This window comes from Anopheles funestus, chromosome 2RL (assembly GCF_943734845.2).
Source record: "Anopheles funestus chromosome 2RL, idAnoFuneDA-416_04, whole genome shotgun sequence".
Classification (NCBI taxonomy): Eukaryota; Metazoa; Arthropoda; class Insecta; order Diptera; family Culicidae; genus Anopheles; species Anopheles funestus.
This window is the reverse complement of record NC_064598.1, coordinates 79,765,384-79,790,908: the sequence shown is the minus strand read 5'-3', so window position 1 is coordinate 79,790,908 and position 25,525 is coordinate 79,765,384. Positions and strand designations below refer to the sequence as shown.

The 25,525-nt window shown below is 45.0% G+C and overlaps 7 protein-coding genes across 14 annotated transcripts; 4 read left to right on the top strand and 3 right to left on the bottom strand.

The window, feature by feature from the left end:
* Positions 1–50: 50 nt before the first annotated feature.
* On the bottom strand, positions 51–1,056 carry LOC125766199 (uncharacterized). The gene is made up of 3 exons (XM_049431929.1): positions 940–1,056; positions 694–873; positions 51–626 (listed from the first exon to the last, which is right to left on the bottom strand). The coding sequence occupies exons 1-3, from the start codon at positions 1,012–1,014 to the stop codon at positions 471–473; spliced, it is 411 nt and encodes a 136-aa protein (XP_049287886.1). The 5' UTR covers positions 1,015–1,056; the 3' UTR covers positions 51–470.
* A 400-nt stretch (positions 1,057–1,456) lies between these two features.
* On the bottom strand, positions 1,457–3,481 carry LOC125764217 (growth hormone-inducible transmembrane protein-like). 2 transcript variants are annotated; one of them, XM_049428205.1, is made up of 5 exons: positions 3,287–3,481; positions 2,641–3,113; positions 2,093–2,562; positions 1,933–2,016; positions 1,457–1,798 (listed from the first exon to the last, which is right to left on the bottom strand). In XM_049428205.1, the coding sequence occupies exons 2-5, from the start codon at positions 3,100–3,102 to the stop codon at positions 1,789–1,791; spliced, it is 1,026 nt and encodes a 341-aa protein (XP_049284162.1). In that variant the 5' UTR covers positions 3,103–3,113; positions 3,287–3,481; the 3' UTR covers positions 1,457–1,788. The 2 variants fall into 2 exon arrangements, with proteins under 2 accessions (XP_049284162.1, XP_049284164.1); XM_049428207.1 differs by having other exon boundaries at positions 1,457–2,016; positions 3,287–3,480.
* A 361-nt stretch (positions 3,482–3,842) lies between these two features.
* Positions 3,843–7,400, top strand: LOC125764212 (uncharacterized). The gene is made up of 9 exons (XM_049428194.1): positions 3,843–4,264; positions 4,356–4,555; positions 4,653–4,851; positions 4,916–5,014; positions 5,088–5,227; positions 5,322–6,346; positions 6,412–6,678; positions 6,741–7,014; positions 7,131–7,400. The coding sequence occupies exons 1-9, from the start codon at positions 4,088–4,090 to the stop codon at positions 7,150–7,152; spliced, it is 2,403 nt and encodes an 800-aa protein (XP_049284151.1). The 5' UTR covers positions 3,843–4,087; the 3' UTR covers positions 7,153–7,400.
* An 18-nt stretch (positions 7,401–7,418) lies between these two features.
* Positions 7,419–11,004, bottom strand: LOC125764211 (mediator of RNA polymerase II transcription subunit 15). Its single transcript, XM_049428193.1, has 4 exons — positions 10,910–11,004; positions 10,753–10,874; positions 10,536–10,675; positions 7,419–10,447 (listed from the first exon to the last, which is right to left on the bottom strand). The coding sequence occupies exons 2-4, from the start codon at positions 10,809–10,811 to the stop codon at positions 7,503–7,505; spliced, it is 3,144 nt and encodes a 1,047-aa protein (XP_049284150.1). The 5' UTR covers positions 10,812–10,874; positions 10,910–11,004; the 3' UTR covers positions 7,419–7,502.
* A 49-nt stretch (positions 11,005–11,053) lies between these two features.
* LOC125764213 (zinc finger protein 425-like) lies at positions 11,054–13,395 on the top strand. Its single transcript, XM_049428195.1, has 2 exons — positions 11,054–11,343; positions 11,401–13,395. Exon 2 carries the CDS (start codon positions 11,451–11,453, stop codon positions 13,308–13,310), a length of 1,860 nt encoding a protein of 619 aa, XP_049284152.1. The 5' UTR covers positions 11,054–11,343; positions 11,401–11,450; the 3' UTR covers positions 13,311–13,395.
* Positions 13,396–13,720: 325 nt separating this feature from the next.
* LOC125764215 (uncharacterized) lies at positions 13,721–25,525 on the top strand. 6 transcript variants are annotated; one of them, XR_007418440.1, is made up of 4 exons: positions 13,733–14,609; positions 14,684–15,115; positions 15,196–15,720; positions 15,791–15,899. XR_007418440.1 is itself a non-coding variant. In XM_049428198.1 (3 exons), the coding sequence occupies exons 1-3, from the start codon at positions 14,079–14,081 to the stop codon at positions 25,503–25,505; spliced, it is 1,470 nt and encodes a 489-aa protein (XP_049284155.1). In that variant the 5' UTR covers positions 13,721–14,078; the 3' UTR covers positions 25,506–25,525. The 6 variants fall into 6 exon arrangements, 5 of the variants coding, with proteins under 5 accessions (XP_049284155.1, XP_049284156.1, XP_049284157.1 ...); XM_049428198.1 differs by lacking the exons at positions 15,196–15,720; positions 15,791–15,899 and adding an exon at positions 24,999–25,525 and having other exon boundaries at positions 13,721–14,609; XM_049428199.1 differs by lacking the exon at positions 15,196–15,720 and having other exon boundaries at positions 13,731–14,609; positions 15,791–16,010.
* On the top strand, positions 16,444–17,779 carry LOC125764216 (chromatin complexes subunit BAP18). Of its 2 annotated transcripts, XM_049428203.1 has the most exons (4): positions 16,444–16,563; positions 16,639–16,730; positions 16,808–16,909; positions 17,032–17,779. In XM_049428203.1, exons 1-4 carry the CDS (start codon positions 16,546–16,548, stop codon positions 17,429–17,431), a joined length of 612 nt encoding a protein of 203 aa, XP_049284160.1. In that variant the 5' UTR covers positions 16,444–16,545; the 3' UTR covers positions 17,432–17,779. The 2 variants fall into 2 exon arrangements, with proteins under 2 accessions (XP_049284160.1, XP_049284161.1); XM_049428204.1 differs by lacking the exon at positions 16,808–16,909.

Sequence of the window (25,525 nt, the reverse complement as noted above, 5' to 3'; positions counted from 1 at the left end):
ACATGTTTCTACTGTTCTTTCATGTTCCCCTGTTTGCAATACATTCACCGTCATTTTTACTGCTTTATATTATAGATTCATCCTTAGTGCTTAGGTGTACAATCGAAAACATTCTACCGATAGTCCTAATATGCATGTTCTGTGCAATTTAATGTCCATCGATAACTCATATCCTTAAAGGCGATTTCTATCCCCCTCGCTCGATGGATAAGCGTTAGGCGAACTTCCATTAGCTTTACCGGCCAATTGCGTGTAGTTGTTAGTTGTTCACTTTAAGCCTAATTTCCTCGTTTTACCTGATACAAGTGTGAACGTTTCTTTAATTCAAAGATAAATGCATGCGTGTTTATGAATGTGTCTCTGTGTGTGTTTCTAGAGGGATGAATATTAATGCGAAGTGAGTGTTACATCCAAATTAACCATAATGTATGATGGCCAGTGGTCGATCCAAAGAGACCACACTGCATTTCCTACTTGTCCTGCCCTTCGACCCCAGCTTGCTGCATCAGATCGGCAATACTCTTTTCAAGGTCATCTATCCTAGTGCCCATATCGTCGATGCGGGAAATGATCTGATCCGACATCGTCTGGAACTTATCCTGCACGTTCTGCAGCAGATTTTGCACCTAACAATTAGTATCAACAATTAGCATTTACGCTCTTTACTACTCGCTATGCATTCGCAACACTTACGTATATCGTTAGTTCCTGCATGTTCTTCGGATCCACATTGCTGTTAAGCGAATAGTTCTGTTCAGCGTCACTGTCAATTTCGGATTTCGCATCGGCCATCGCACTGTAACTGTTCTTCTCGTTAGCAGCAAAACGAACTCTTCGATTCAACAACCACTTACTACCGGGTATGCTATCGTTCTGGGATGTATGGAGGAAACGTTTTGTGTTAAAAGTTGAGCACGCACGCAAACACAACCCACCTACTTTGCAATCGAATAAACAAACCACCAAGATTGCACCGTCTTTTCTCCTATTCACGCAGCTGTCAAAAATTTCCATTGACAGCAGCCGGCATTATTGCCATTCCAGCGGTTCTTAATGAAAAACGTAATGGAAATTGTAAACGAAATTATGTAAAATAGTTACAATATTTTGAGAACGGAATATTTTGAGAACGAGCAGCACGCGTTCGCTATCGAGGCGAAGTTAATAATAATATTCAGCCACCAAAATGCATGTGAAGAGCCAACACGAACCCTAGGTCAACAGCTGAAAGCCAGCCTTCGCAGGGCCATCGATAGCATTCCAGTAGGGCAACATTTCATAAAATGCTTCGACAAGGTGCATTGCAAACGAGGGGTGCCATTAAACGGAAGATTCCTTATCACATTCTGTTTTCATACTAAAAGTTCTGAATTCATCATTGGCAAATGCCGAAAATGGCTTGCATGTGATATCCGGAAAGTCATCCGTCATTTCATTGATTAGAACGAAATGCTCATCAGCTAAAAAAAAGCGCTTCCAATTTATTTACATCGCATATTAAGTATACTCAATCCCTTGGATTATAATTTAAATTAGAACAAATTTATCTGAGTCCTATACTTGAATAACAGATTTCATAGAAAGCAGCCCAATCTTCAAACATTTCATTCCTTTCGAACCATGCGTGTTGAAGACTTGTAACTTGTGTGCATATCAATTTGCTCCTCTACAGCTTAATCCTACAAAGCAGGGTCATTTCGTACAATGTCTACAGAAGCTGGATCCTTTCACATTGCTTCGATTTTGTTATGGATGCATCCATCCAAGCATGTTTCATTCAAACCAAGTTTATTGATCTCTGTGAAAATAGCAAATTTTTATGTTTCGCCACTGGATTCGATAAATATGCCTTACTAAAGACTATAGCCAATATAGAATCGTACAACATATAAACATATCCGCTACTATTGAACAGATTGAATACTACTTTACTTGCGACGATTTCCTCCACCACCGGCCAAAATAGTGACGATTCGGATGAAAATGTTCAACGTATCCATGTAGATCGAAATTGCTCTGCAAGAGGAGAATATTATGTATCGAATTAATCACTTGCTACCTGTCCTACATTCAGTTTGCGTACTATACTTACGAATTTACAGGGTCGAATGGGCGGGGAGCGTACAGTGGGTACATTTCGGCTCGTTTCACAATTTTTTGCGTGTCGTATAGTAAGAATCCACTGAAAAGCAACAAACCACCGTATAGCGAAAGTGACGCAATGCCGGCTCCGAGGGCGGTCGTCGGTGGAAGCCACATCGAAGCCAGTGAGGAAGCAAACACCACTCCCAGACCGATAGCCAACGGGCCTCCCATGTAGAGGAATTTGTCGCTAGGTGCACAAACGGCCACTGTAGAAAGTCCACCGACAATACCGGCCGTGTACCATGCCGCACGGGTAAGGATGGCACCTCCGACGAAACACATCGGTGCGATGACGGCTCCCAAAATGGCCGAATGTGTCGCCCATGCTAGTTGTTTCGCACCTAGACCCGGACTATACGGAATAGATTGAGCAACCATGCCGGACCCAATCATGAGGGCGAAAGTACCGAGAATCGACTACAATAATACAAAATTAAACAATAATTTTAAATTATAAAATATCAAGGGGGCAGAAAAGTGTTCATCCGAACTTACCATCCATCCATTTCTCGAAACCAAACTTAGCAATCGAGGCGACCGAAACACGGCCAGAGCACTAGCAGCCGAAATGGCGATCGAACCACCAAAGTACAGGTACGTATCCTGAATCCGTTGCTTCACAAATTCTGGCCACAGGTGCGAATTTTCCAGTGTACTCGTTCCGCTGCCCAAACCGAGCCCATAAAAGCACAACGCACCGAGACCTAGGGCAGCACCGCCCGCCACAGCTCCTTTACCGATCGCGTAAGCGTTTGGACCGGGTGGAGCCATTGCCCGTTCCCGCAGCGTTGTGCGTTCCGCGCGAGATGTCCATCCAGTGCCGCTACTACTACCTCCTTTCACATCGCGTGCGTATTGCCGGAACACTTGCTGCTGCCGTTTCGGGATCGTTTGCAGCGTTGATTTCAGCAGGGTCGACGAAACGAACGTTCTTCCACAGGCCAATCGGGACAGCATCTTTAAAATGGCTGTGAAAATAGTACAACAAAAAAATGGAATGGAGGTATGAAAGCAAAGCACTGTTGTATTAAGTTGCGTAAACTACGTAGTTCGTAGCTGATTTTATTCAACAGCAGCATGACGAAATTCGCTGCAATCATAACAGCATTGAAAAAGAGTAACCCCTAACAACCCGATTTACCTTTTATCGAACCGGAATAGAATAGAGAATTTTATCAAATTTAACAACCAAGCACCAGTTTATCAATGTCGGCAATATTCTCACAGCAATACCACACAAACAAGAGATCGGTTGACTAAATACAGAAATTAACGCAGCTGATGTTGATTCCGAAATGTTTTTTAAAGAAAATTCTCGGCACTCGATGACGTTTGATGCAATCACAATGGTCGGTCCTTTCGACCATATACGATATTTGCTTCTTTGGAGTTTGGAAGTCGTATCTAATTTATAAATTAAATTTTTTTGAACAATTGCGATGAGTGTGCCATTATTTGTATGTTTTAGTTTATTGACCGTATGTTGTGCATAATTTGCGCAAATGTTCGTTATCTATGTATGCATTGGTGTGCTAATTCATTCTACTGGTGGATTAAAAATTTCAAAGCAGAAACACCAAACGGTTTAGGCTTGGATAAATTCGAACTTACACATAAATGATCAAGTTTCGCTTGTATATATGCACGAAATACTGTAAAATCACACAATCATGTTCGATTTGCGGCCATATGCGTGCAATAAAAAAAAACAATGGCCTTTTCTTCTACATTGAAAAACACGCTGTACCAAGATTCTATTGGAAAGGTTGCTGCGATCATTTCGTTTCCATGACAACGTTATAAGTCGGTTCTGAGGGATGCTCTAGTGGAGAATCAATTCGGGCGTCAGTTGGAAGTCTGAAGCCGATCAATTTAGGTGTTTGTGCAGTGCCGGTTGAAGGTTACATAAAAAAGAGAAGATCTTGGGTAAAATCAAGTGAAAATGAGACCGAAAATAACACCATACCATGTAGAAAAGCAGTTTGAAAAACTGGTATCCATTACGGATGTATCGGTGCAGATAGAAGAAATAAGGAAAATATTATCACATTTCATCAACCTTCTAAAAGAGGGCTCTCTGTACGAAGAATGCTATTATTCAGCTTTGACCATTTGCGAGGTGAGAAGTGCTACTTTCGTAGAAGCTGCGTGCAGACCAGGGTCAGCAATTTTTGTTCTGTTTTTTTACCTTCTATTATCTTCCGTTACAGAATATAATCTCGCAATGCGATGTTACTGAAAGGGATAGCAGTGTGCTGTGCAAAATATTGAATACAATATTGGAAATTGTCAATCGCGATTATGTGAGTAAAAAGGTAGTAACTGAGTCGCTTGCCGCAGTTCACAATATCATGCGCAGTCTGTACCATGTCGAGGCGAAACACCTGCATGAAATGTTGAGGGCGAAACTGTAAGTATCGGTAGCCGAGCAAAGCATGCTATGGTATTTTCAATTTTATCTTAGCTCATTGATTTCCATCTTATAACTATTTCCTTTTTTTTCTCAGCCCATATTTAAGTAAATATTTCAATGAAATGAATAATTTCACCATTATGTCATCAATTGTGGGTATTATTTATGAATATGTTTACAAATACGACCAAGACGAACGTAAAATTATTTTAACGGATGTAATGAAAGATTTTCACGCATCCAAGGCACAGTTTGCTGATATATTATCTTGGCCACCAAAATTGTTCAAATTGGTGAGTGACAAAAACCACCAGGTTGGTTTGTTTAGGAACTTATATAACGTTTTCTTAATTGCAGTTTTGCCGAAAGTTTCTGAACAACATTCCGGGACGAAAATATTTCTCCCTGGCCGCCCGTTCTGCAGAATTAGGCGGTAAAAAAATTCTACCGATTCAGGTATTGTTCAGCACAACAACGCAACGAATATTACGAAAATAGTACTAACAAAACTATGTGCTTTCTTTCTTAGGGTGATGATTTTATTTCCTTTGACTGGAATACGGATCCTAAGGAACTTTCGTTTAATAAGTTTAGATTTTCTACAGAAACAAACACATCCTCCGAAGTAAGTGTCGAATACAAGGACATTACCGCTATGAATTCCGTTGAGTAAGTAATAGTAAAAACAAGTGCGCGTTATCAACAGTAAACTAATTTCATTTATATTCTCCTAACTACCTCTCCAACTTTCTCCATGCAACAGAGAACACGGTGAGCCGCATTTCATAGTTGAATATGAAAAAATGATGGCAGCCGGCGTTTTTGCTGCTTCTTACGCATTAAAAATTTATGCTTTGGACAACAAGGACTTCAACGAGTTAGAAAGATTAATCCTTCCGTTGGTAAAACCGGTTGAAATAATACCTCCTACACAAGCCTCTGAACGGTTGTCCGAAGAAATTGTCCTTGGGCGCGAAAAGTTTTACAACACTATGGATTTTTCCAACCACACGTTGGTCAACGATAATGGTGCGATGCGATGCGCATCGATTCAAAAAGATACTACACCGGAACCGGTGTTGCAATCTACAACGGTTAATGACATTAAAAGCAAGGAAAGCAGCGATGAAGATGAGTACCCGAAATTCAAACCCTTTGATATGCAATGGAAATTAAATTTAATCGAAAGCTCAACAAAAAACAAGTGCCTAAAAAAAGACCCGTACGATATAGCGTACATGCGAGCGGAGGACAAAGAACAACAGAAAGGGGTACCCAAATATACAGGATTTACTAAACGTGCAAGTAACGCGAAAAGTTTCGCAAATGGAAAGAGTCCGGAAAGAATGCAATCCTCAACTCCTACACAAAGTGTAGGAGCAAAAAGTGGAGCGATGCAAAAAAAACAACAGCAATGGATGCCCAAATATTCAGTAACTATGAAACGTGGAAGTAACATGAAAAGTGCCCCAAATGTAGAACTTCCAAGAAGAATGGAATCCTCAACTCCTACAAAAAGTGGCCGCTCAAAGGTATTGGACAATCTGGATATGGATAAGGTAGATTTGTCTTCGATTGGTAATATCAGCAATGATGATATCGATGGTTATATCAGCAATGATAGTGAGAAAAGTGATGCCACGTACGTACCATACGCAATGTTATCTAAGACGGAAACCCGTGGCCGTGGAAATCAAAAAGGAAGGAAGCGCCAAAGTAAAGTACCAGCTCGTGTTCCACCTAAACGATCGCGCGTGAATATTAAGGCGGCTAACAAAAATAGTCGTGGTCAGTATGAGCACATTTTTTCATATCGGATAATTCGTTTCATAATTTGTTTACCATTTCAATAGGAACCGGTAGAGAAACAAGTGCGATGTGCGGAAACGAGCTTAAGCGGAATGGTTTGAACTGTGAACCATCCACAGAATCGACCATGCAGGTCGACAATGTAGCTATGAATGATAGCTCATGTCAGACACTGGATTCAACACCATCCAAGATACCGAACCGTGGTCAAAATGTTCAACCAAAATCCAAGTTTCTATGCAAAAGATTAAATGCGAAACAGACAACTACACAAACAACAACACACGTGACAACCACCCAAACAACTGAGGGTAAGCATTAGCGCTATTAATTACAACGTATCATTTTAAGCATGCCTCGTTTACCGTTCCAGTTGGTATTGGCTCCCGTACAGAAACAGGTAATAGGCCAACAGCAGAAACGGCTGTGCAGGAGGATGTACATATGGCACTACCGACCGAAACCATGGCCGCTCATGCCACACAAAAGATTTATAAGACGCTTTTGAAAGTTGAAGAACATAAAGAGTACAGAATTGAATGTGAAGTAAAAGAGAAAGAATGTGAAGCATATATTCTATCGCAAGGAGATCGTGCGCATATATTATCGCATGTGAATAAAATTGTAGAACTTTTAAATCAACCCAGGTAAGAAAATGGCCTTAAATAAAACACGTCACAATTGTTTATGTACTGTACCACATTACGAAGTAGGTAATGATATTTCAAACTAACTCATACTTTTTTTTATTAAAATTGTATAGAAACATCGTAAAGCGTAATTGATTAAATCGAATCAAAAAGGATGAAAACTGGTGGTAATGAGAAGACTTCGTTTAAAACCAGAGACACGTATATGCTCAGCCATATGATCGGCATTTTGCTGAGTTTAAATTAACATTAGTGCTAGGAAACTAATTAGGTAACATAATTTATTGTAATAGTATGTTACTAGAGCTTAGTTATTTCTTCTGCACGTTTTCCGAACTGCTGTAACATACACAAAGCTGTATTAATTCTCTCAAAACTTTAATTTTCACCTTAATAAATCATTGTTCATTAATATATTCAGTTGCGTTTTATTGAATGTTGAATTGAATGAGACCGACAAAAGTTGTGGCTGGTTCGTAGTTTGATTACATGCCCAACAGTACGCTGGTACCGGTAGGCGCAACAATTGTTGGGTTTGGTGAGCAGGCTTGTCGGACCGACATTTCCCAAGTGTCTAGCAGATGCGATAGCGTGAACAAACCCGGCAACTTGCAGATACGCGCCATAAGCGATTTTTGTACCAGAATCAAGAACGGTGTCGCATTGTACTCCTGCTCGATCAGCGAACAGCTCGGAGCGGTAACCGGATAGTCCTCCGGGATGGTGACTGCGACCGGCGGCACACAGGGTAAATTTTTATCGTCCAGCCAACAAATTAACTTGATCGTACGAGTGCCACTGATAGCACACTGATCCAGCGATACCTTGAACTTTTGGTCGAGTCGTGCGATTTCACCCTGCAGGATATGGGGAATCTCCTGGGGTGCAGTGCTGGCGGTTGTGTTAGTGGAGACGGCACCACCGGTAGTAGCGGCACCACCGCTAGCGGTTGAGGTGACCGCAGTCGTTGTGCTTGTAGTGTTGGTCGCTCCTCCACTAGTGACACCACCCGCTGTTCCTCCATTAGCGATAGTGGATTCATCCTGCGTCAATCTTGGCTGTTTGGCTGGCGGTGGCAAATTCTTGATGTCGGGCCCAAACAGTGCCTCTAAGCAAGGACGAAAAGTGCGCTGCAAAGTATGATTTCCGGAGGCACCCTGCAAGCTACTCGAAACGGCTTCCACTAGCGGATTATTGGTCGGCGTTTCGCGGATAGAACCGAGTTGGCTTGTTAGTGCCGCCTCACATTTGTGCAGCGTTTCTAGCGGAATGCGAACACTGGGATTGCTCAAGATCTCTAGCAGTCGCTTCATTTTAGCAATCTTGTCAATATCATCATTTTCCATCTTGGCGATCATTCGTTTCAGTGGTTCGATATACTTTGTGAGTGCGCGGTACTTCTCCCGATACAGCTGTTCGTCTTGCGGGTTGAGCGGACTCGGTACGGCACCGCCTGGTTGTCCGGGAGTATTCAACGAGCCACCGGGCGACTGGCCGATGTTGGAACGCTGCGCAACTCCGCTCATATGCGGATTCGGCGATGGAATCAGTGCCGGCGAGGGTATCATCTGTCCCGGGTGCGATGGTGGACCGTGCGCTCCGGGCCCTACAGGGGACGGGACCGACGGGGAAGGCGATTGGCGCAAAAAGTTATTTGGCGTCACGCTACGTACGGCACCGCCACCACCGGGATACACATTGCCACCCGGCATCATATCCGGTGGTTTGCGTACCATCGTATTCGCACCCATGCCCACAAAGTTACCCTGCTGTCCCGCTGCACCTCCGGCACCTGCACCGAGCATCTGATTTGGAACGGGGCCCATTACACCTCCGCCACCGGGCCCGATTGCTACACCGGCGTTCATTTGCGATGGACCAGTTTGTCCCATTGCACTGGCCTGTTGCTGTTGATGTTGTTGTTGTTGTTGTTGTTGCTGCTGTTGTTGCATCGCTTGTTGCATTGGAACACCCGGTCCTCCCGGTACACCGATCGGTCCACCACCAATCGATCCAACAGGTCCCTGACCCATTGCATTAAGTAGAACCTGCTGTTGTTGATGCTGTTGTTGCTGCTGATGCTGTTGCTGCTGCTGCATCTGCGGATGCTGTCCGTGTTGCTGAAGCTGCTGGAGCTGCTGCTGCTGTTGCTGCTGAGGATGTTGCTGTGGATGCTGCGCATGTTGTTGAGCAAGCTGTTGCTGCTGCTGCTGCTGTTGTTGTTGCTGCTGCTGCTGCTGTTGATGTTGCTGATGCTGCTGCATTTGTTGGTGTTGCTGATGCTGCTGCATTTGGGCCTGTTGTTGCAGTTGGGGTTGGTGTTGCTGTTGTTGTTGTTGTTGCATTTGTTGTTGATGCTGCTGAATCTGCTGGTGTTGTTGCGGATGCTGCTGCAAATGTTGTTGTAGCTGTTGATGCTGCTGTTGTTGCTGCTGCTGCTGTTGCACGACTACTTGCTGTTGTACTTGTCCCATGTTAGTGCCAGGGCCGCCGTGTCCAACGCCACCCTGCACGCCGGCATTCAGCTGTCCCATCTGACCGGGGCCAAGACCCATTTGGACTTGCTGCATTCCCTGTTGCTGCTGTTGCTGTCGAAGGACCTGATTCGGGGCCATTCCCATTGCCTGCGGATTCATGCCAGCGTTCGCTCCAACCATCGGACCCATCTGGTTTGCTGCATTCATCGTGCCACCGACCGTGCCCATCTGCTGGCCAGCCATCGCGCTTTGGTTTTGCAGTTGCGCCTGAATCTGTCCCATCACCATCGGATTCATTTGATTCGGTCCACCAGGCCCGACGCCCATCTGCTGCACTGGACCACCTTGCCCTTGTACAAGTCCGCCCTGCTGCTGCTGCTGAGACTGCGGCATACCACCCTGTTGCTGCTGTTGCTGCTGGGCCTGCTGCATTTGGTTTACCTGCATTGCGTTCAGCTGCGCCATCTGTTGCTGCTGTCCCCCCATGCCCACGATTTTGCCTCCGCTCATGCCGCCCGGTCCAATGCCCACACCCATCTGGCCCGGCATGCCACCTACCATCCCTGCACCTGGTCCCTGCATTTGGTTCGGTCCCATCATACCTCCCATTTGATTGCCCGGTCCCGGACCCATGCCTACACGATTGGCTTGCATCGGTCCACCCATTCCACCCATCTGCATTTGAGGACGCAAGGAGTGCAGCAGATTTGATGCGTTGCCGGCACCTCCCATTTGTCCTCCCATAGGGCCACCCGGTCCAACGCCCATTTGCCCCATCATCTGTGGACGGGTTCCTTGCGATGCGAGGTTCTGTAAAGCATTTATCGGATCTGGCATTCCACTTCCACCACCACCACCCCCACCGCCCTGCTGATTCGTATTGCCACCACCATCCTGCTGCGCCTGCTGTGCCGCTGCAGCAGCTGCATTTTGCTGATTCTTGTGTTTGGTGTCTGATGGAGGCATAGAAAGTAGGGAAGGAAATGGGAACATGTACTAAACACCGGGCCGCATCCGGACCGAGCTGCAGACTACACTTACTCATTTCTCGTACGTGGAGAATCAGTCGGGCCACAAAGCCAAGATACTCATCCTTATTGCGAGCTTTGTGAAACACATGATTTTCCATTTCGATCCCATTTTTAGACGAAGTCATGCCCGTCTGCTGGATGGCTTCATTACTGCAAAGAAGGATGACCTAAGCGAAAGGGTTCCGTCTACAAATCGTACTCACCGCTCCCTTATATTCATGTCGTACATTTTGTTAACGACGCTCTGCCGAAAATTGCTCGTCTTCCAGGAGATGTCCTCTGCCATGATGAGGTTGAATAAAGTAACTTTCTACACACAGGAATCAACAATTAGTTGCACACTTTTTGATAATGCTGCACGCGAGCAAAAAAAGATACGGCACAGAAGATCCAGATCTTACGTACTGTAAATCGTCAGCAGCGCAAAGAGCGAGACCGACAACATTGCCGAAAGAGATGCGAAATTCATAAGCGTGCCGAAGATGACCGAAGTTTGAGAGGTGGAGAAAAGTTCGAACATGACACTGAACGACGAAAATGCATTCAGCACATTCGAAATCACAACAAACCAATGTCAAACTTGTTTAATGCGGTAAACAAACCGTACCTAGTGTGAGAAAGAAATGTTTTGAACAAAAGTGGAAAATGTATGACTGGAAATATCAATGTATGGAATTATGAGAAGAATGAAGTTGCAAGACTAAAAGTCTTTCGAAATAAACCCATGACCAGAATGTGTGGAAAAATGAAGCGCTGAACGAATTGCAGTCGGGTCGGGCAGATCGGTGCTTTGTTGACCATTCGATACCCTTGTCATGGTTTGTGGGAAGCCATCATACGGTTCAACAAATGATTGCAAAAATCCTTCATTGTAGGTTGTTTCCTAAACCTGCTCGTGTTCGTGTTTGCTCAAAGAAACGTGAAAATGGAAAACGAAAACACGATGCTGTATCCTGTGAAGCTGGAAGTTTGCGACAATCCAGATAATCAAGAGCACAGGGAGCACAATCCTCCCATTGCGAGTAGAACAATAATCGATCAACCATTGGCTGCTTATGCCACATGTTTACAGGGTACTAAAATGGAAGGCTCTTATGGCGAAAACATCGATATGCATGCGAGCAAGTCGGCCGATATACAGGTTAAGGTGGAACCACAAGAACTAGAAACCGATTTGCATCATGAACAAGTGGGTTATGGTACATGTTTACCGAACGCTAAAATGGAGTACCCCATGGGAGATGATATAGATCTAGAAGCTACAGAGATAACGCCTTCTTGTGATAACGAACATAACGATTATTCTGCTCCACAAATAAAGATCGAAACCCAAGGTGCAGCTTCCGATCCAGAACAAGATATGTCGGAAGATACCTTAGACCAGCATGAGTCCTCTTCGCCAAGAAACGTGGTAAAAAAAGAGAATGTTCCATTTAGCATGAAGGGACCGGAATCGGCAGCATTGTTAGAAAAGCCAGATGAAACCAACGTAGACCGTCACAGCGATGCACTTGATGATAGTTCCGCAAACCAAAGCAAACGCGTGTATGCCGATGGGATATTGTTCGATATTCGTGTAGTAGATGATGCCTGCCGTACAGAAGCCAACAATGTTCCAACTGAACAACCAGCCAACAGCAAACTCACAACAAACAGCGGACTGCGGTCTCGTGAAACAGCGCAATTGGATGTTATGGATTCTATTAAATCTTTGGGTGAAAATAAGCAATACAAATGCGATCGGTGCGAGAAATCATTTTGTGATAAAATGGAACTGAAAATTCATAAACGGAACCATCAATTTACGGTATGTCCCGTGTGTAAGAGAACCATGCGTACCGATTTCGTGAAAAGACACATCGCTAGAGTGCATCCGGATGATGGGATTTTACCGAGAAATCGATCATTCCCATGCGACGAATGTGATCGAGTGTTTTCGAACGATGTTCAGCTGAAGAACCATCAGCTGTCGCATAAGAAACAGGGTTGCCCTGTTTGTGGTAAAATAGTAAGGTCTGATTATTTGAAGAGGCACATGGATTTGAACCATCCGAAAGAAGTGAACTCATCGGATGGTAGTACATACTCGTGCGATCAATGCGACACAGTGTTAAGCAACAAGTATCTACTGTTCTTCCACAAACGCACCCACCAAACGGAAGAATGTCCGGTGTGCAAGGAAACGCTAAGGACCGGATACATGAAGATTCACATCGACATGAAACATCCCGACCATAGTACTCTGCCAGAAAATCCTGCGTTCAAATGTGACCAGTGTGAAAAGTCATTTGGATATAAAGCGGCGCTAACGCTGCACAAGCGCAAACACAGGCTGACGGAGTGTCCGGTTTGTACAAAAACGGTACGAGCAGATTGTTTGAAGCGACATATGGACTTCAACCATCCCAACGATACCAGTCCGTCCGACAATGTGTCGCGTCTACAATGTGATCCTGAAAGCGGCGCGCCCCGATTATCAAACGATAGACGAGCGCAGCAGACAGAAGATTGTCCCGAGTGTAAGGAAACGTTCCGTAGTGACTACCTGAAGATTCATATAGCCATGAAGCATCCGAATGATAGCGCATTGCCCGAGGATCGACCATTCCAATGCGATCAGTGCGACAAATCGTTTTGCTATAAAACACAACTCAGGCTCCACAAGCGTAACCATCGTTTGACGGAATGTACCATTTGCCAGAAGTCGATGAGATTAGATTGTCTCAGGCTGCACATGAGCAGAATGCATCCTAACACCGCAAGCAGTGTTAATAAGCAACACTGAAAAAATCCAGGTTAGTCACGTGTGTGACCGGAAAATGCATTTCTGCTTTGGAGTTCTTGATTACACATTATTCCGTCGTGCGTTCGGCGGATAGGTTTAACAATAACGCCATTGCAACGTGTCTGAAGAATTAAAGGACGAAAAAAACATGTATGAATAAAGCCAATCTAGACCATAGAAAACGCTTATACGTTAAACAGTTGTAATAACAGCTGCTTCTTTTTGCGATTATTAACCATATAGGGATGATATTTTAATACTGTTTATATGCACAAATTAACATAAAATATGCAAATTAACATAATATTGTGTCAAAAAGAAAACTATTGAAACATGGCTAATGTGAGCAAATTTAGTATATTTTCAAACGTATTTATTTATTCATATGTATTATCCAGCAAATTAAAATTCAAAGCAATTTTAGTATTGAATATTCCTTTATATCATTGTGTTAAATGTTTATTTCAGGTCTGTTATTTATCCTTGGTGTACCTATGACAATAAAATTTTTGAGAAAAGCTCTTAGAAGCGGTACATTCCAGCAGAACTAAAGTAATCGACGAGACCATGTAAATGTTTAGCGGCCAATGCAGCACAAACGATATCAAAACAAAAACTGGATTTCTTGGTGATGAAATCTAGTAGCAACATTGTACCATAAGCATACTTTGATTGGACATGTACAGAGTGTAAACCAGCCAGTTTTGTTGCTACTGCTGTTGTTGTTCGGTATTGAAATCAAAGCACTACGAAGACGGAACTGAAATCATGTCGAAAGCGAAAGTATTGAAGGGTAAAATGCCGGTTACCATGTTGCAAGAGATGTGTGCAAAGGCTAAAAGTACCTTGCCCATGTACCAGTTTATAAACGAAGAAATTTCCCCACACGGTCCGAATGTGAAACTGTTCACGTACCAGGTGTGCGCACTTGGTGAGGAAGCGAATGGGGTTGGTAGATCAAAGCAGGAGGCAAAGCACGAAGCGGCATGGCAACTAATACGCAAGGCGTTAGATCTTCCGGCCGATGAAGAAGATGAGATGGTTGAGTCGGCCGAAGAGCGAGGATCGCTGGCGGCTCTAGAGCTGGGTGCGGATCGCGTATGTCAGGTGCGCGATATATGCGTCCAGCGTAACTTCCCGCTGCCAGAGATGGTGCTGGTGCGCAACTATGGTCCCTCGCATGCACCGGTTTTCGAGTACGAGTGTCGCATCCGAGACATTGTACGGCGTGGAGTACATGCTACCAAGAAGGGCGCAAAGCAGATTGCTTGCCAGGAGATGATTAAAACACTGCAATCGGTAAGTATTGATTGGTTCGTCCGGGCTACATCGAATTTTATTATCATTTCGTACGTACCTTTCCACCTGTAAAGATGCCGGTCGAGCAAGAAAGTTTGCAAATTTTATCACTGGATCAAGCTATAGAAGAGGCGGACGACACGAACGAGAACGTAATAAGAACATACCGCGAGTATACACAATCGGACAATAAGAAGAAGCTTGGTGTTTCTATAGCAGACAGGCATATGTTTTTCCTCGAGTTGCCCCAGGAACGGATTGACGATGCACGCCGACTCTTGTTGGATCCGAACGAAACAGAGCGGGAGAAGTGTTTACGGATTGCGGCAACGCTTGGATTGAAGTCGAAGATTGCAGTTTCCAACCCCAATTTGCCAATGATCAAGGGCAGCCACATGAACACATTTGAGCTGGTGAATCCCGATTACGACTGCTTAATCATCGGTGAAGGAGAAACACTTTACACCAATGTGTGTGAATATTTTGTCCGAATGTTAAACTTCAAGGTAGGTTTTTAAGTTTGGCAGTACACATGCAAAATATTATAAAATAAACCTGCATTAACTATTTAACAATTTTCTCTTAGGCTTCTATACTATCGTTATTGAAGCAAATGTTTTCCTATTAACTTTCTTGATTTAGTTTCCCACATAGAGCAAACCACAAGACACCCCCAACGATAACCTGATCATTCGACTATACTCCAGTCTCGTGCGCCAAGCATACACGTGCCTACCCACAATACCAAGCAGAACAAACAGACTGTTGAAAAAGTCAAAATCATGGTTTAACCGTACATCGTTGGGGTCAACGAGTAGGCAACGGTATTGCTCCGCTCCTGTCGACAAATTCCTCTCGTATACGGACCTTACCGGAGACTGGTTCAAGAATCAGACGCGATCAGAGATAAGTGAAGATCATTTGGGGTGTCCCTATGTAAGGCGGGGAGCGAAGCAGGAGATTGCACTCTCCAATACTGCTCGCGTGTTTACTACGCCACCTCGCTAGAAAATGTCTTCACTAGCTGTTTCACATGAACCCAGTCTCTCTGCTTGGATTGAGATGGAAAGACAGTTTTGAGCGTGTTACCTACTTTAACATAATTATGAAGGTTAAAGGAAATCATTTTTAGAAATTAATAATGCATTGTTTCTAACGATTTCACTTCTACTATGTTCCAGCTGCCGTGCAAAGAAAATATGCTTCTGTACAACGCAAATCTTGACGGTTGGCGCCAAGAACCAAGATTAATTTATGTCGATCCAATGGAAGGATTGCTTGAAAGTGGCGATTATACACCCGCGAAGAAGATTCCGCGATTATCATAATGCAGAAATATCTCAAAGAGATTTAAAATTAAACAGCTCCCATTTGGTTAACCATGAATAAATGTATGAAGATGGATGATGAAAGTTGTTTGTAAAGCGGCTTGAGCTTGTCGAGCTTCACCATGAACAAACGCCTCGATCATCACTTTTGAAATCAGTCCACCCACCGGTCAGTTTTATACGAAATGTAGCCTCCCGCGAACGGCCATAGTGGACCTATGCAAAATTCGCTTCACAGATTAAAGTTTATCAGATTTGCCACCATCTTTGTTTTTGGGCCCTCAACTACAATTCCGTTTGGTGCCTACGTGAAGCTTAATCCACTGACTCTAATCCATTTTTAAAAACATCAAACACTTTGAACTTTCTTAAATGATTGACCTACATTGTTGTTTTCAGATATTTTTATCCAAAATCTAGATGCCGGACGATCAATGCTTCCCAACCGCTAAATTTAAAAAAGGCGATATGACATATGTCACTCGTGCGTCAACTTTGCTTTTCTTCTTTTGTTGGTACCCAGTTTGACAGCTGGTATTGTTTACAAACTAGCAGTAGCACCGATTGGGAATTTTCTACTTATAAAACACTAAAAAGTGTGCATTACTATGAATTCTGCGACAAAGGTATGTTTCGAGTGCTTCATGGCTGAAGTAAGATCCATCCAACATGCTAAACATATAATCTATATCATCTGTTAGGTTGGAGAGATTTTTACTGCTGCCGGTGCCGCATTCAATAGCTTAGGGGAGCTAACGATGCAACTTCACCCATCTTCAGATTCTCCAACCGGGTAAGGATTTTTTTTTCCCATAACGAATACCTAGAACATTTTATAAATGTATAACTTTACACCCATACGTTCATAAGGAGCAAATGGACAGATGAAGAAATAGAAATGCTTCGATCCGCAGTCACACGTTTCAGTGAAGATTTGAGCAAAATCAGTCAACGCATCAAGGGACGTACGGTGTAAGTGTTCTGTTCGCACGGCTCGTTCTTTGGCCTTCTTACCCTTTTTCTTCATCTGATCCTACCGGAATGGATGGGATGATAAACAAATGCACTATAGTGTGTTTACTGTTTTCTTTTAGCTCGCAAATTCGCCACACTCTCAAGAAGAAAGCGTTCGAAGATGCTGGCCTACCGATGCGGCAGCTGACCCAAACAATTCCCACACAATCGCATCATCAGCAACCACATGTATCACCGCATCAGCAGCAGCAACAGCAGCAAATAATCGTTACGTCCTCCGCAGTGACACACTATGAAGAGACAGTACCGCCGTCGACCATCATTACCCATCCAATGGTGATTGAGTCTGTCATAAAAGATGAAAATGCGGATTCCAGCGGGCTTCTTTGCCAAACAACTGATATTTCGATGACATTAAATCGCCTCAACACACAGGAACACGAAGCAGACGTAGAAGGCATCGGTTCGAGCGAAATGAAGCTCGAGTTCGAACCTGGCACGGAAGAAGTGGCCGGGTGAAACGAGGAAGATTTTTACTATAGTTAACCGAAGGATTAATACTAGCAACTAAATGTGGCGCTACGTGTGAACGGTGTGAAGGAAGCGGTTGTTAAAAATAGAGTATGATAAGCAGCAGTACGAAAATCAAGCCCGTGCTACAAATAGATTCCTGTTAGGCCAATTTTGTGGCTTCCAAACGATCTCTAACAGAAATATTAGTCGTACATATCGGTTGTGCTCTAGCGGTCCGAAAAGAGGTTACGCGTCTGGGAGGTATTTATAGGTGCCCCCTGCCCTGTCGGAGATCCATAATGCGGTGAGTTATGTATTTTGTATAAATAAACATGTACATCCTATCACTTGATACTTTCCCTGTCTCATTAGGTGCCTTACATTGTCAAGTGGCCTGAAAGAAAGATAATTAACGGAATTTATTATAACAAAAATGGAACGTGTAAAAAAAATGATAAAGATTACAGGACTAGTTTTGAGATGTCCTTTTCTTCTTTCTTTTGTGATACTAAAACCTAAAGAGTTTCTCCGCCTGCCATCACTGGCTTTCCACTTGGACCGGGGTTTGGACCGGATGGGATTTGCCGTGTAGAGGCCGGCTCTTTTTAATAATCGCTCGCAGCGTTGACTCTTACTATTGGTAAAATTAGTGGCAAAGTAGACATTCCAAAGCATTTTTGAGCTAAAGTAAAAGCCTTTTTTTTAATTAGAAAATTGTACTACGCCCTTAATTACAATTTTTAGAATTAAATTAATGTTAAATAAAAAAAATCCTATTTTTATTTATAGTTGTTGCAAACGCAACAGGGCAACAAATAATCCGAATAGGAGTTCGCGCTTTTTAATATTGTTCCTTTTATTACTTTTACAAATTGTTTTAAAGCAGAAGCAGAAAAAAAAAAATTAAAAAATTTAACGTCTTCCTCTGTCGGATGTTTTTTCGCTACAAAAGACGATTTGTCGTTCGCGCCCGCTCATCGCCTCGGTCATCGCCTTCGCCCGTCGGTCATCGACATAGCACTCATCTTCCTGAGTGCATACCGGCAGGCGCACTCGGGTTTGGTAACTCGGGCTCGTTTCACGCGCACGGCTGTCATCCTCCTGTCAATCGTCATCGACGTTGCTTTTGTCAACACTGGCCCCCAGTGTTTCAGCTTGTTGAAACACTTCCTCGTTGGTCGATGTCGATAGCTGCTACTTTAACAGCCGGTCGTTCGCATGTTTTTCCGGTTGCCAAACGCACATGTACTCGCCGAACTGCTCCGTCTTTGGATTGTATCGCGCGGATTATCCGACCTTTGGGCCAACAACCTCGTGGCAGATTTTCGTCGATGATCAGGACTACGTCTCCTTCTTTCAGTGGTTCACGTGGCTGGTACCACCTCGTCCTTCGGGTAAGGGTAGGAAGGTAGGCTGCTACCCATTTTCGCCAAAACATGTTGGCGTAGATTTGCGACGTTTTCCAATTGTTGCGTATCGTATCTGGTGAGTCGTCAAGTGTAACGAAGGGTTTTACTCCAGCCGACGACCCTAAAAGAAAGTGATTAGGTGTTATTGGGGCATCTTCCTCACTATCAACTGGCACATCCGTCAACGGACGAGCGTTCACGATGTGCTCGACTTCGATCAGCCAGCTGTTCAATATAGCGTCCGTCGGTTGCCTCGTAAACTCGATATTGCGTAGAGTTTGTTTTACCGTCCGAACTAGTCGCTCCCATGCCCCCCCGAAATGCGGTGCCGCTGGCGGATTGAAGCTCCATTTTGTGTCCGGTAAGCCCATCGTTTCGATCATCTCATTCACGTTTACCTCTTTTAGGGCCTCTCGAAGTTCACGACTTGCACCGACAAAATTAGTCCCTCTATCTGACAAGATTTCGACTGGCGTTCCGCGACGAGCGATGAAGTTTCGTATCGCTAGGATGCACGAACTGGTCGACAATGAGGGAACTGTTTCGATGTGTATCGCGCGCACCGTGAGGCAGGTAAACAATACTCCCCACCGCTTTTGTGTCTTGCGTCCATCTACTACGATGAATGGCCCAAAATAGTCGATTCCGGTGTAGCTAAACGGGCGTGAGAAGGGGGATAATCGAGAGACTGGTAGATCTCCCATCATGGGTTCGCATACGGCGGCTTTCCTCACTCTACAAAATTGGCAATTGGTTCTCACCCTATGACAGGCCATTCTTAAAGCAGGAACGTCATATTTTTGTCGTACCTCATTGATGACTGTCTGGTGATTTTGATGCCTGTACCGTCGGTGATAATCGTCCACGATAAGATCGGTGACTTTTCCAGCCTTCGGTAGGATGATGGGTCGTTTGGTATCGTGACCTACTTGACTGCATGCGTCGATTCTTCCCCTGACTCGTAACAATCCATCCGGGTCCATATACGGACTGCGTTTCACCAGAGGGCTGTTGCGAGGCAGTTTCTTTGAAGCGGTGATGGTGGTCTGGTCTGTGAGCAAGCGATATTCCTCAGGGTACGTGTTGCGCTGCACTTCTTTGATTATGATTCGTTCGGCTAGTTGCAGTTCTCGAGCTGTTAATGGTCCAGTTTGCCGGGCCAACGGTCGTCGACTGTTATGGAGAAAACGGCCTACATAACCAACCGATCTTAACAAACGCTTCCATCGGGAGAAACGTTCGAAATCGATTATTACACAGCTGGCAACGTGAGTGTTGACAATTTTTCGTTCCTCTTCAGTAGTTGATACCGGAACTGACTCGGTATTCCAGCTGTCTTCTGAGGAAGATAAGAACGCTGGTCCAGCAAACCACTGGCTTGCCGTTATGTGTGTGTTGAGCTTGGACCACTTAGTAGCTTCGTCGGCTACGTTGAAATGAGTTGATATCCAGTGCCACTCATTCACGTCGGTCTCTTCTAAGATTTCTCCTACTCGATGTGCCACGAAGGTACTGTATCTTCTATGGTCGGATCGCAGCCAGCAGATTACATCTTTTGAGTCGGTCCAGAACCACGTACTTCTAACCTCCTGACGATGGGCTTTCTTTACGGCATGTGCTAAGCGAGTGCCCAATACGGCGGCTTGAAGCTCTAATCTCGGGACTGACACGTACTTAAGAGGCGCCACTCTTGTTTTTCCACCGACGAGGGCGACCTCGATGTTTCCCTTTTGTTCGTAACGGAAGTAGGCGACTGCGGCGAATCCATCAATCCCTGCATCTACAAAAATATGAAGCTGTAGATTATTATTGTCGAGTTCGATTTGTCGCCGATAGCATCGTGGGATTGAAATGCCTTCGAGTTCCGGTAAACATTTAGACCAACTTCTCCACTTTTCATACTGAGCCGGTGGAATCGTTTGGTCCCAATCTATTCCTGCTCTCCAAACTTCTTGCAAGATTATTTTGAGGAAAAACAAGAAACCCGCAATTAGTCCTAACGGGTCGTATATCGACATAAGCAAGCTTAGTAGTTGACGCTTGGTGGGCACTGTCTTACTATCTAGGAAGGTATGTACCGATGCCGGGGTTTTGAAGCAAAAGGTATCACTTTGCGAGTCCCACCACATGCCTAGAACCTTATTTGGTGTTGAACTGGGCTCTAAAGTGAGGTCTTTTTGGTGTTGCGTACTGCTGTCGACAGCTTGGAGTACTTGCGTCGAGTTGGACATCCAATTATGGAGAGGGAATCCTCCTTGCGAGTGAATGAAGGTAACGTCTTGCGCCAATTTGATGGCCTCTTCCACATCTTCCACACTGGCCAACATATCATCGACGTAGTGGTCATTTGTTATGCATTTCGCTGCTTCGGGGTATTGTTCTCTGAATCGATTCGCGTTGACGTTCTTCACATATTGAGCACAGCTTGGCGAGCAGGATGCTCCGAATGTCATTCGCAGCATAATGTACTCATCCGGTTCGGCTTGCTCGTTACTCCATTTCCAAAGAAAGCGTTGGCTTTGAAGGTCTTCGTCGTTGATACAGACCTGGTGATACATCTCAGAGATATCCGCTGCGATCGCTATTCTTCGTTCCCGAAAACGTTGCAGGACACTAGACAGAGGAGCGAGAAGGTCTGGCCCCGTGGAGAGTGCTGAGTTTAACGAATGTCCCCGAAACGTGGCAGCCGCGTCCCACACGATACGAACTTTATTTGGCTTGTTCGGATTGAACACAGGGAATATGGGTAGATACCATGCCCGTGGATGGTTCGAAAGCTTCTCTGCAGGGGTTAGCAGGCGGATGTAGCCCTTTGCTACATATTCCTTCATCTTTGTATTCATGACGTCTCTGAGTTTTTTGTCCCTATTCATCTTCCGCTCGAGGCATTCCATTCTTTTCAATGCTAGGGATCGGTTTTTTGGAAGAGCTGTGTCGTCATAGTGCCATAATAGCCCCGTAGTGTATCTACCCTCCGTTAGCTTTGTTTTCTTCCTTAGCAGTTCCAAGGCTCGTTCATCTTCTTTGGACCGGATGACCTCGTGGAATACACCCCGAGGTTCTTCTAAAGAAAAGCTGCCCTTTAAAGCATTATCGATTCTTACCTCGATATCACGGCAATCACAAAGCCGCGCTCGGTGCGATGATATGACTTCGGGTCTCCTTGGAATGTGTCTCTGTCCGTCGCATCGTCCGGATACCACCCACCCGAGGCGCGTTTTCGTGGCGACAGGTTCATCGATGTAGCCTTCTACGGTTTTAAGAGGACGGGTTAGATGGTAGTTATCCATACCTAATAAAATCCGTGGTGCAGCAGTTTCGAACGATGGTATTGGCAACTGGGACAGATGCTGATATTTTCCCCCAAACTGGTCCATATCAAGGCTCTGAGTAGGCAACCCTAAACTACGGACAGTGCGAATTGCTGGGACCTCAAACTGACGATCTTGTTCTCGAATGCCCGAAATGTTGATGCTGACCTCAATCGACTCCGGCTCGTCGCGGTGCTGGCCTCCGGTCCAGCTAAGGCAAAGAGGTTTCGGCTTACCGCTTATGCCGAGCTTCTTGGCTAGGGCGTGTTCCATCAGGCTCACCGACGATCCTTCATCTAACAGCGCGATCACGTTCACTTCTTGGCCAGGGGCTCGTAGCGTAACAGGAACGTATCGGAGTAACACCTCACGATGCGTGTCTGCAGAATGAGAATTATTCGTCTCGTACTTGGAACTCCGTTCTTCGTTGTGGTAGCTGTGGAGAAGTGTGTGGTGTTTTTTCGAGCATCCTACCTTTCCGCAGGATTGCTGTAGTCGGCACTGGCTTTGATGTCGTCGTAGGCAGCACTTACACACGTGATGCTCTGTGACGTACTTCCAGCGATTCTCTGCACTCATGCGCAGGAATGCATCACATTCAGTCAGACGGTTGCACTCTTCATCGCACGCACATTTTCTCGAACCACCTTGGCTCGATTCAGCTTGAGCTGGACTCGTCACCACAACCTTCTGTCGAGGCTGAGTCGTTGTTGGATTTTGCGAGTGAACGTTGACGTGTTTCAGGACCCGCTTTTCCTCGCGCAAAGTGGATCTAGGACTTACTCTTAACGCTCCGTTTCTCACCTTCGTCATCCATTGCGCAAACTGTGCCAGAGTGATGCTCGGAAGGGTTTCGCAGTGCATACCCCAGTTCAGACGAAGTACCGCTGGGAGGCGAGCTACTAATTCCTCGAGCAGAGGACCATCATACGTGTTTTCCACGCCACTTTTCCTGACTGTTGCACAGATTTCCTCTACTTCGAGCCCATATTCAACTAGAGTTTCTAGCTTCTCCATTTTAGGTAACGGTGCATGGCGGATTTTATCGAGAAGCGTGCCGATAACGAGCTCTGGTCGACCGTACATTGTTTTCAGCGTCTCGAGAACCTCAGGCAGGTTGTCTCCGTAGTAGAGACGGCGCTTCACGGCCTTCAACGCGTGGCCTTTCAACGCTTCTCGCAAGCGTTGCATATTTTCCCCATCACTATAGCCGCAAAGCCGGGTTGATTCCTCAAATGATGCGAAAAACATATCCCATTCATCGGGATCACCTGAAAATATAGGCAGCTTACCACTTACTACCTTTCTTGCGGAAGCCTGGCTCCGCGTCAGCTCTCCTTCGCTGGTGAAGTGAGTGTGGTCGTACACGGTAGAACAAGGGTGCGGAAATCCATACGCCGCCCGTGGTTCAACTCTACTGCGGTTCGTCTCCATCTTTCGTTCCATGGCCGACAGTCTCTCCATTATAGTGACGATCGTACTAGACTGAATGGGCACCGGTTGAGACGCGCACTTGGAGCACTTCCATCCTCTTCCATGCGTGGTTTCGTCGTTTTCGATGCACGTTAGATGGATCTTCCGTGCACACTCATCACATTTCACCATCACACCCCTGCTGGATTGGTTGCACGCGTCGCACGTTTCGTCGATCGAACTGCTGCTCTGCGGGGCGTTACACTTTTCCATGCACGCCTTGATCTCTTCGAACAGCCGGCTGATCTCCTTCATCGTGGCTGGCTGGCTTCCAACCGCCGGGGACGCTGCTATACTTTCCTCGTTTGGGTTTGGTTTACAAACCCTGCACAGCCACTCGCGATTAAACACGGTTTCATCCTCGTTTACGCACCCGAGGTGGAACCAGTCGTTGCAAGCGTCGCACGCGACCATTTTATCGGTCGTAACAGCATTACAGATCGTGCAAGGCTGTTGGTTCTCCATCGTTGAAGTCTCCATTTTTGTCCGTTTTCACGAGCGTTCCGCGATTAGTAAATGTTCCGAATTTCCTCAGGAATCTTATAATCACTCGAATCGCGGTAACCAGCAACGCACACTACGCACAGAAAACGCGATTGTAATTTCTTCCGACTTTCCTCAAGAATGAAATTGTCCGTACTTCTATCGTATGTGTGGCAAATAGCTTCCACTCGTAAGGACACAAGAAGGCTACCGAACTGGGTAAATTGTGTTAAATTTTTTAAAATGTTGCAAACGCAACAGGGCAACAAATAATCCGAATAGGAGTTCGCGCTTTTTAATATTGTTCCTTTTATTACTTTTACAAATTGTTTTAAAGCAGAAGCAGAAAAAAAAAAATTAAAAAATTTAACGTCTTCCTCTGTCGGATGTTTTTTCGCTACAAAAGACGATTTGTCGTTCGCGCCCGCTCATCGCCTCGGTCATCGCCTTCGCCCGTCGGTCATCGACATAGCACTCATCTTCCTGAGTGCATACCGGCAGGCGCACTCGGGTTTGGTAACTCGGGCTCGTTTCACGCGCACGGCTGTCATCCTCCTGTCAATCGTCATCGACGTTGCTTTTGTCAACAATAGTGTAATTGATTTGGTAATTTAATGTAAAAAAAAGTAAGAGCGCTTGGAAAGGACAAACATGTTGGAATAACAGTAATTAATGTGATCATTATTATTATTAGATTGCATTGTTAGTTGTTTTTAAGTACCGGGCGTCTCCATTTGCTAAACATGCTGGAAGGAAGGAATTATAAATTCCTCACACAGGGAACGTATTATTTCAGCACATAACTTACGATTTGCAAATCCTGTCCATTACATCGCAAAACATATACATCTGCTACGCAAATACTAATCGCTTCGCCCCTTTTTTCCCTTTGAACAGATTTACCCGCAAACAGACAAAAAAAAATATATATGCCGTGTGCCAAACGCAAACCAATACGTAATGTTGTACTGGACCACAACAGTGAGGAGAAAGATGAAAATAAATATCAAAACCACGCCACAGAGGAAGTGGGCTAACCGCAAACGAAGACGATTTAAAAACATCGAATCGGTTCAAACCGGTTCGCGTAACCGGCTGCTACCGTACGCAGGGTTTTGGAGAACACAGCGAGTCGTTTATTTTTGTTCCGTGCTATCAATTCGATGCCGACCCCACTCAAACTGTTTGCTGGTACTGCTGCTGCTTCCGCTCCACCCTTCACCATCTCCACCGTGCTCGTCCCACAACGGATTAATTCGATTTTCTTCAGGGTCTCTTGTTTGGTTTTTACCCGCCGCCGACGGTCTGCAGTACAGGGGGAGTTTTGTTTTCGTAAATAGTTTGTACGCGAACAGATGCGTGGGGACGCATTGGTGGGCAAGTAGCGAAACAGCGAGGCATTGATTACTGTGTGTAGCCGTACA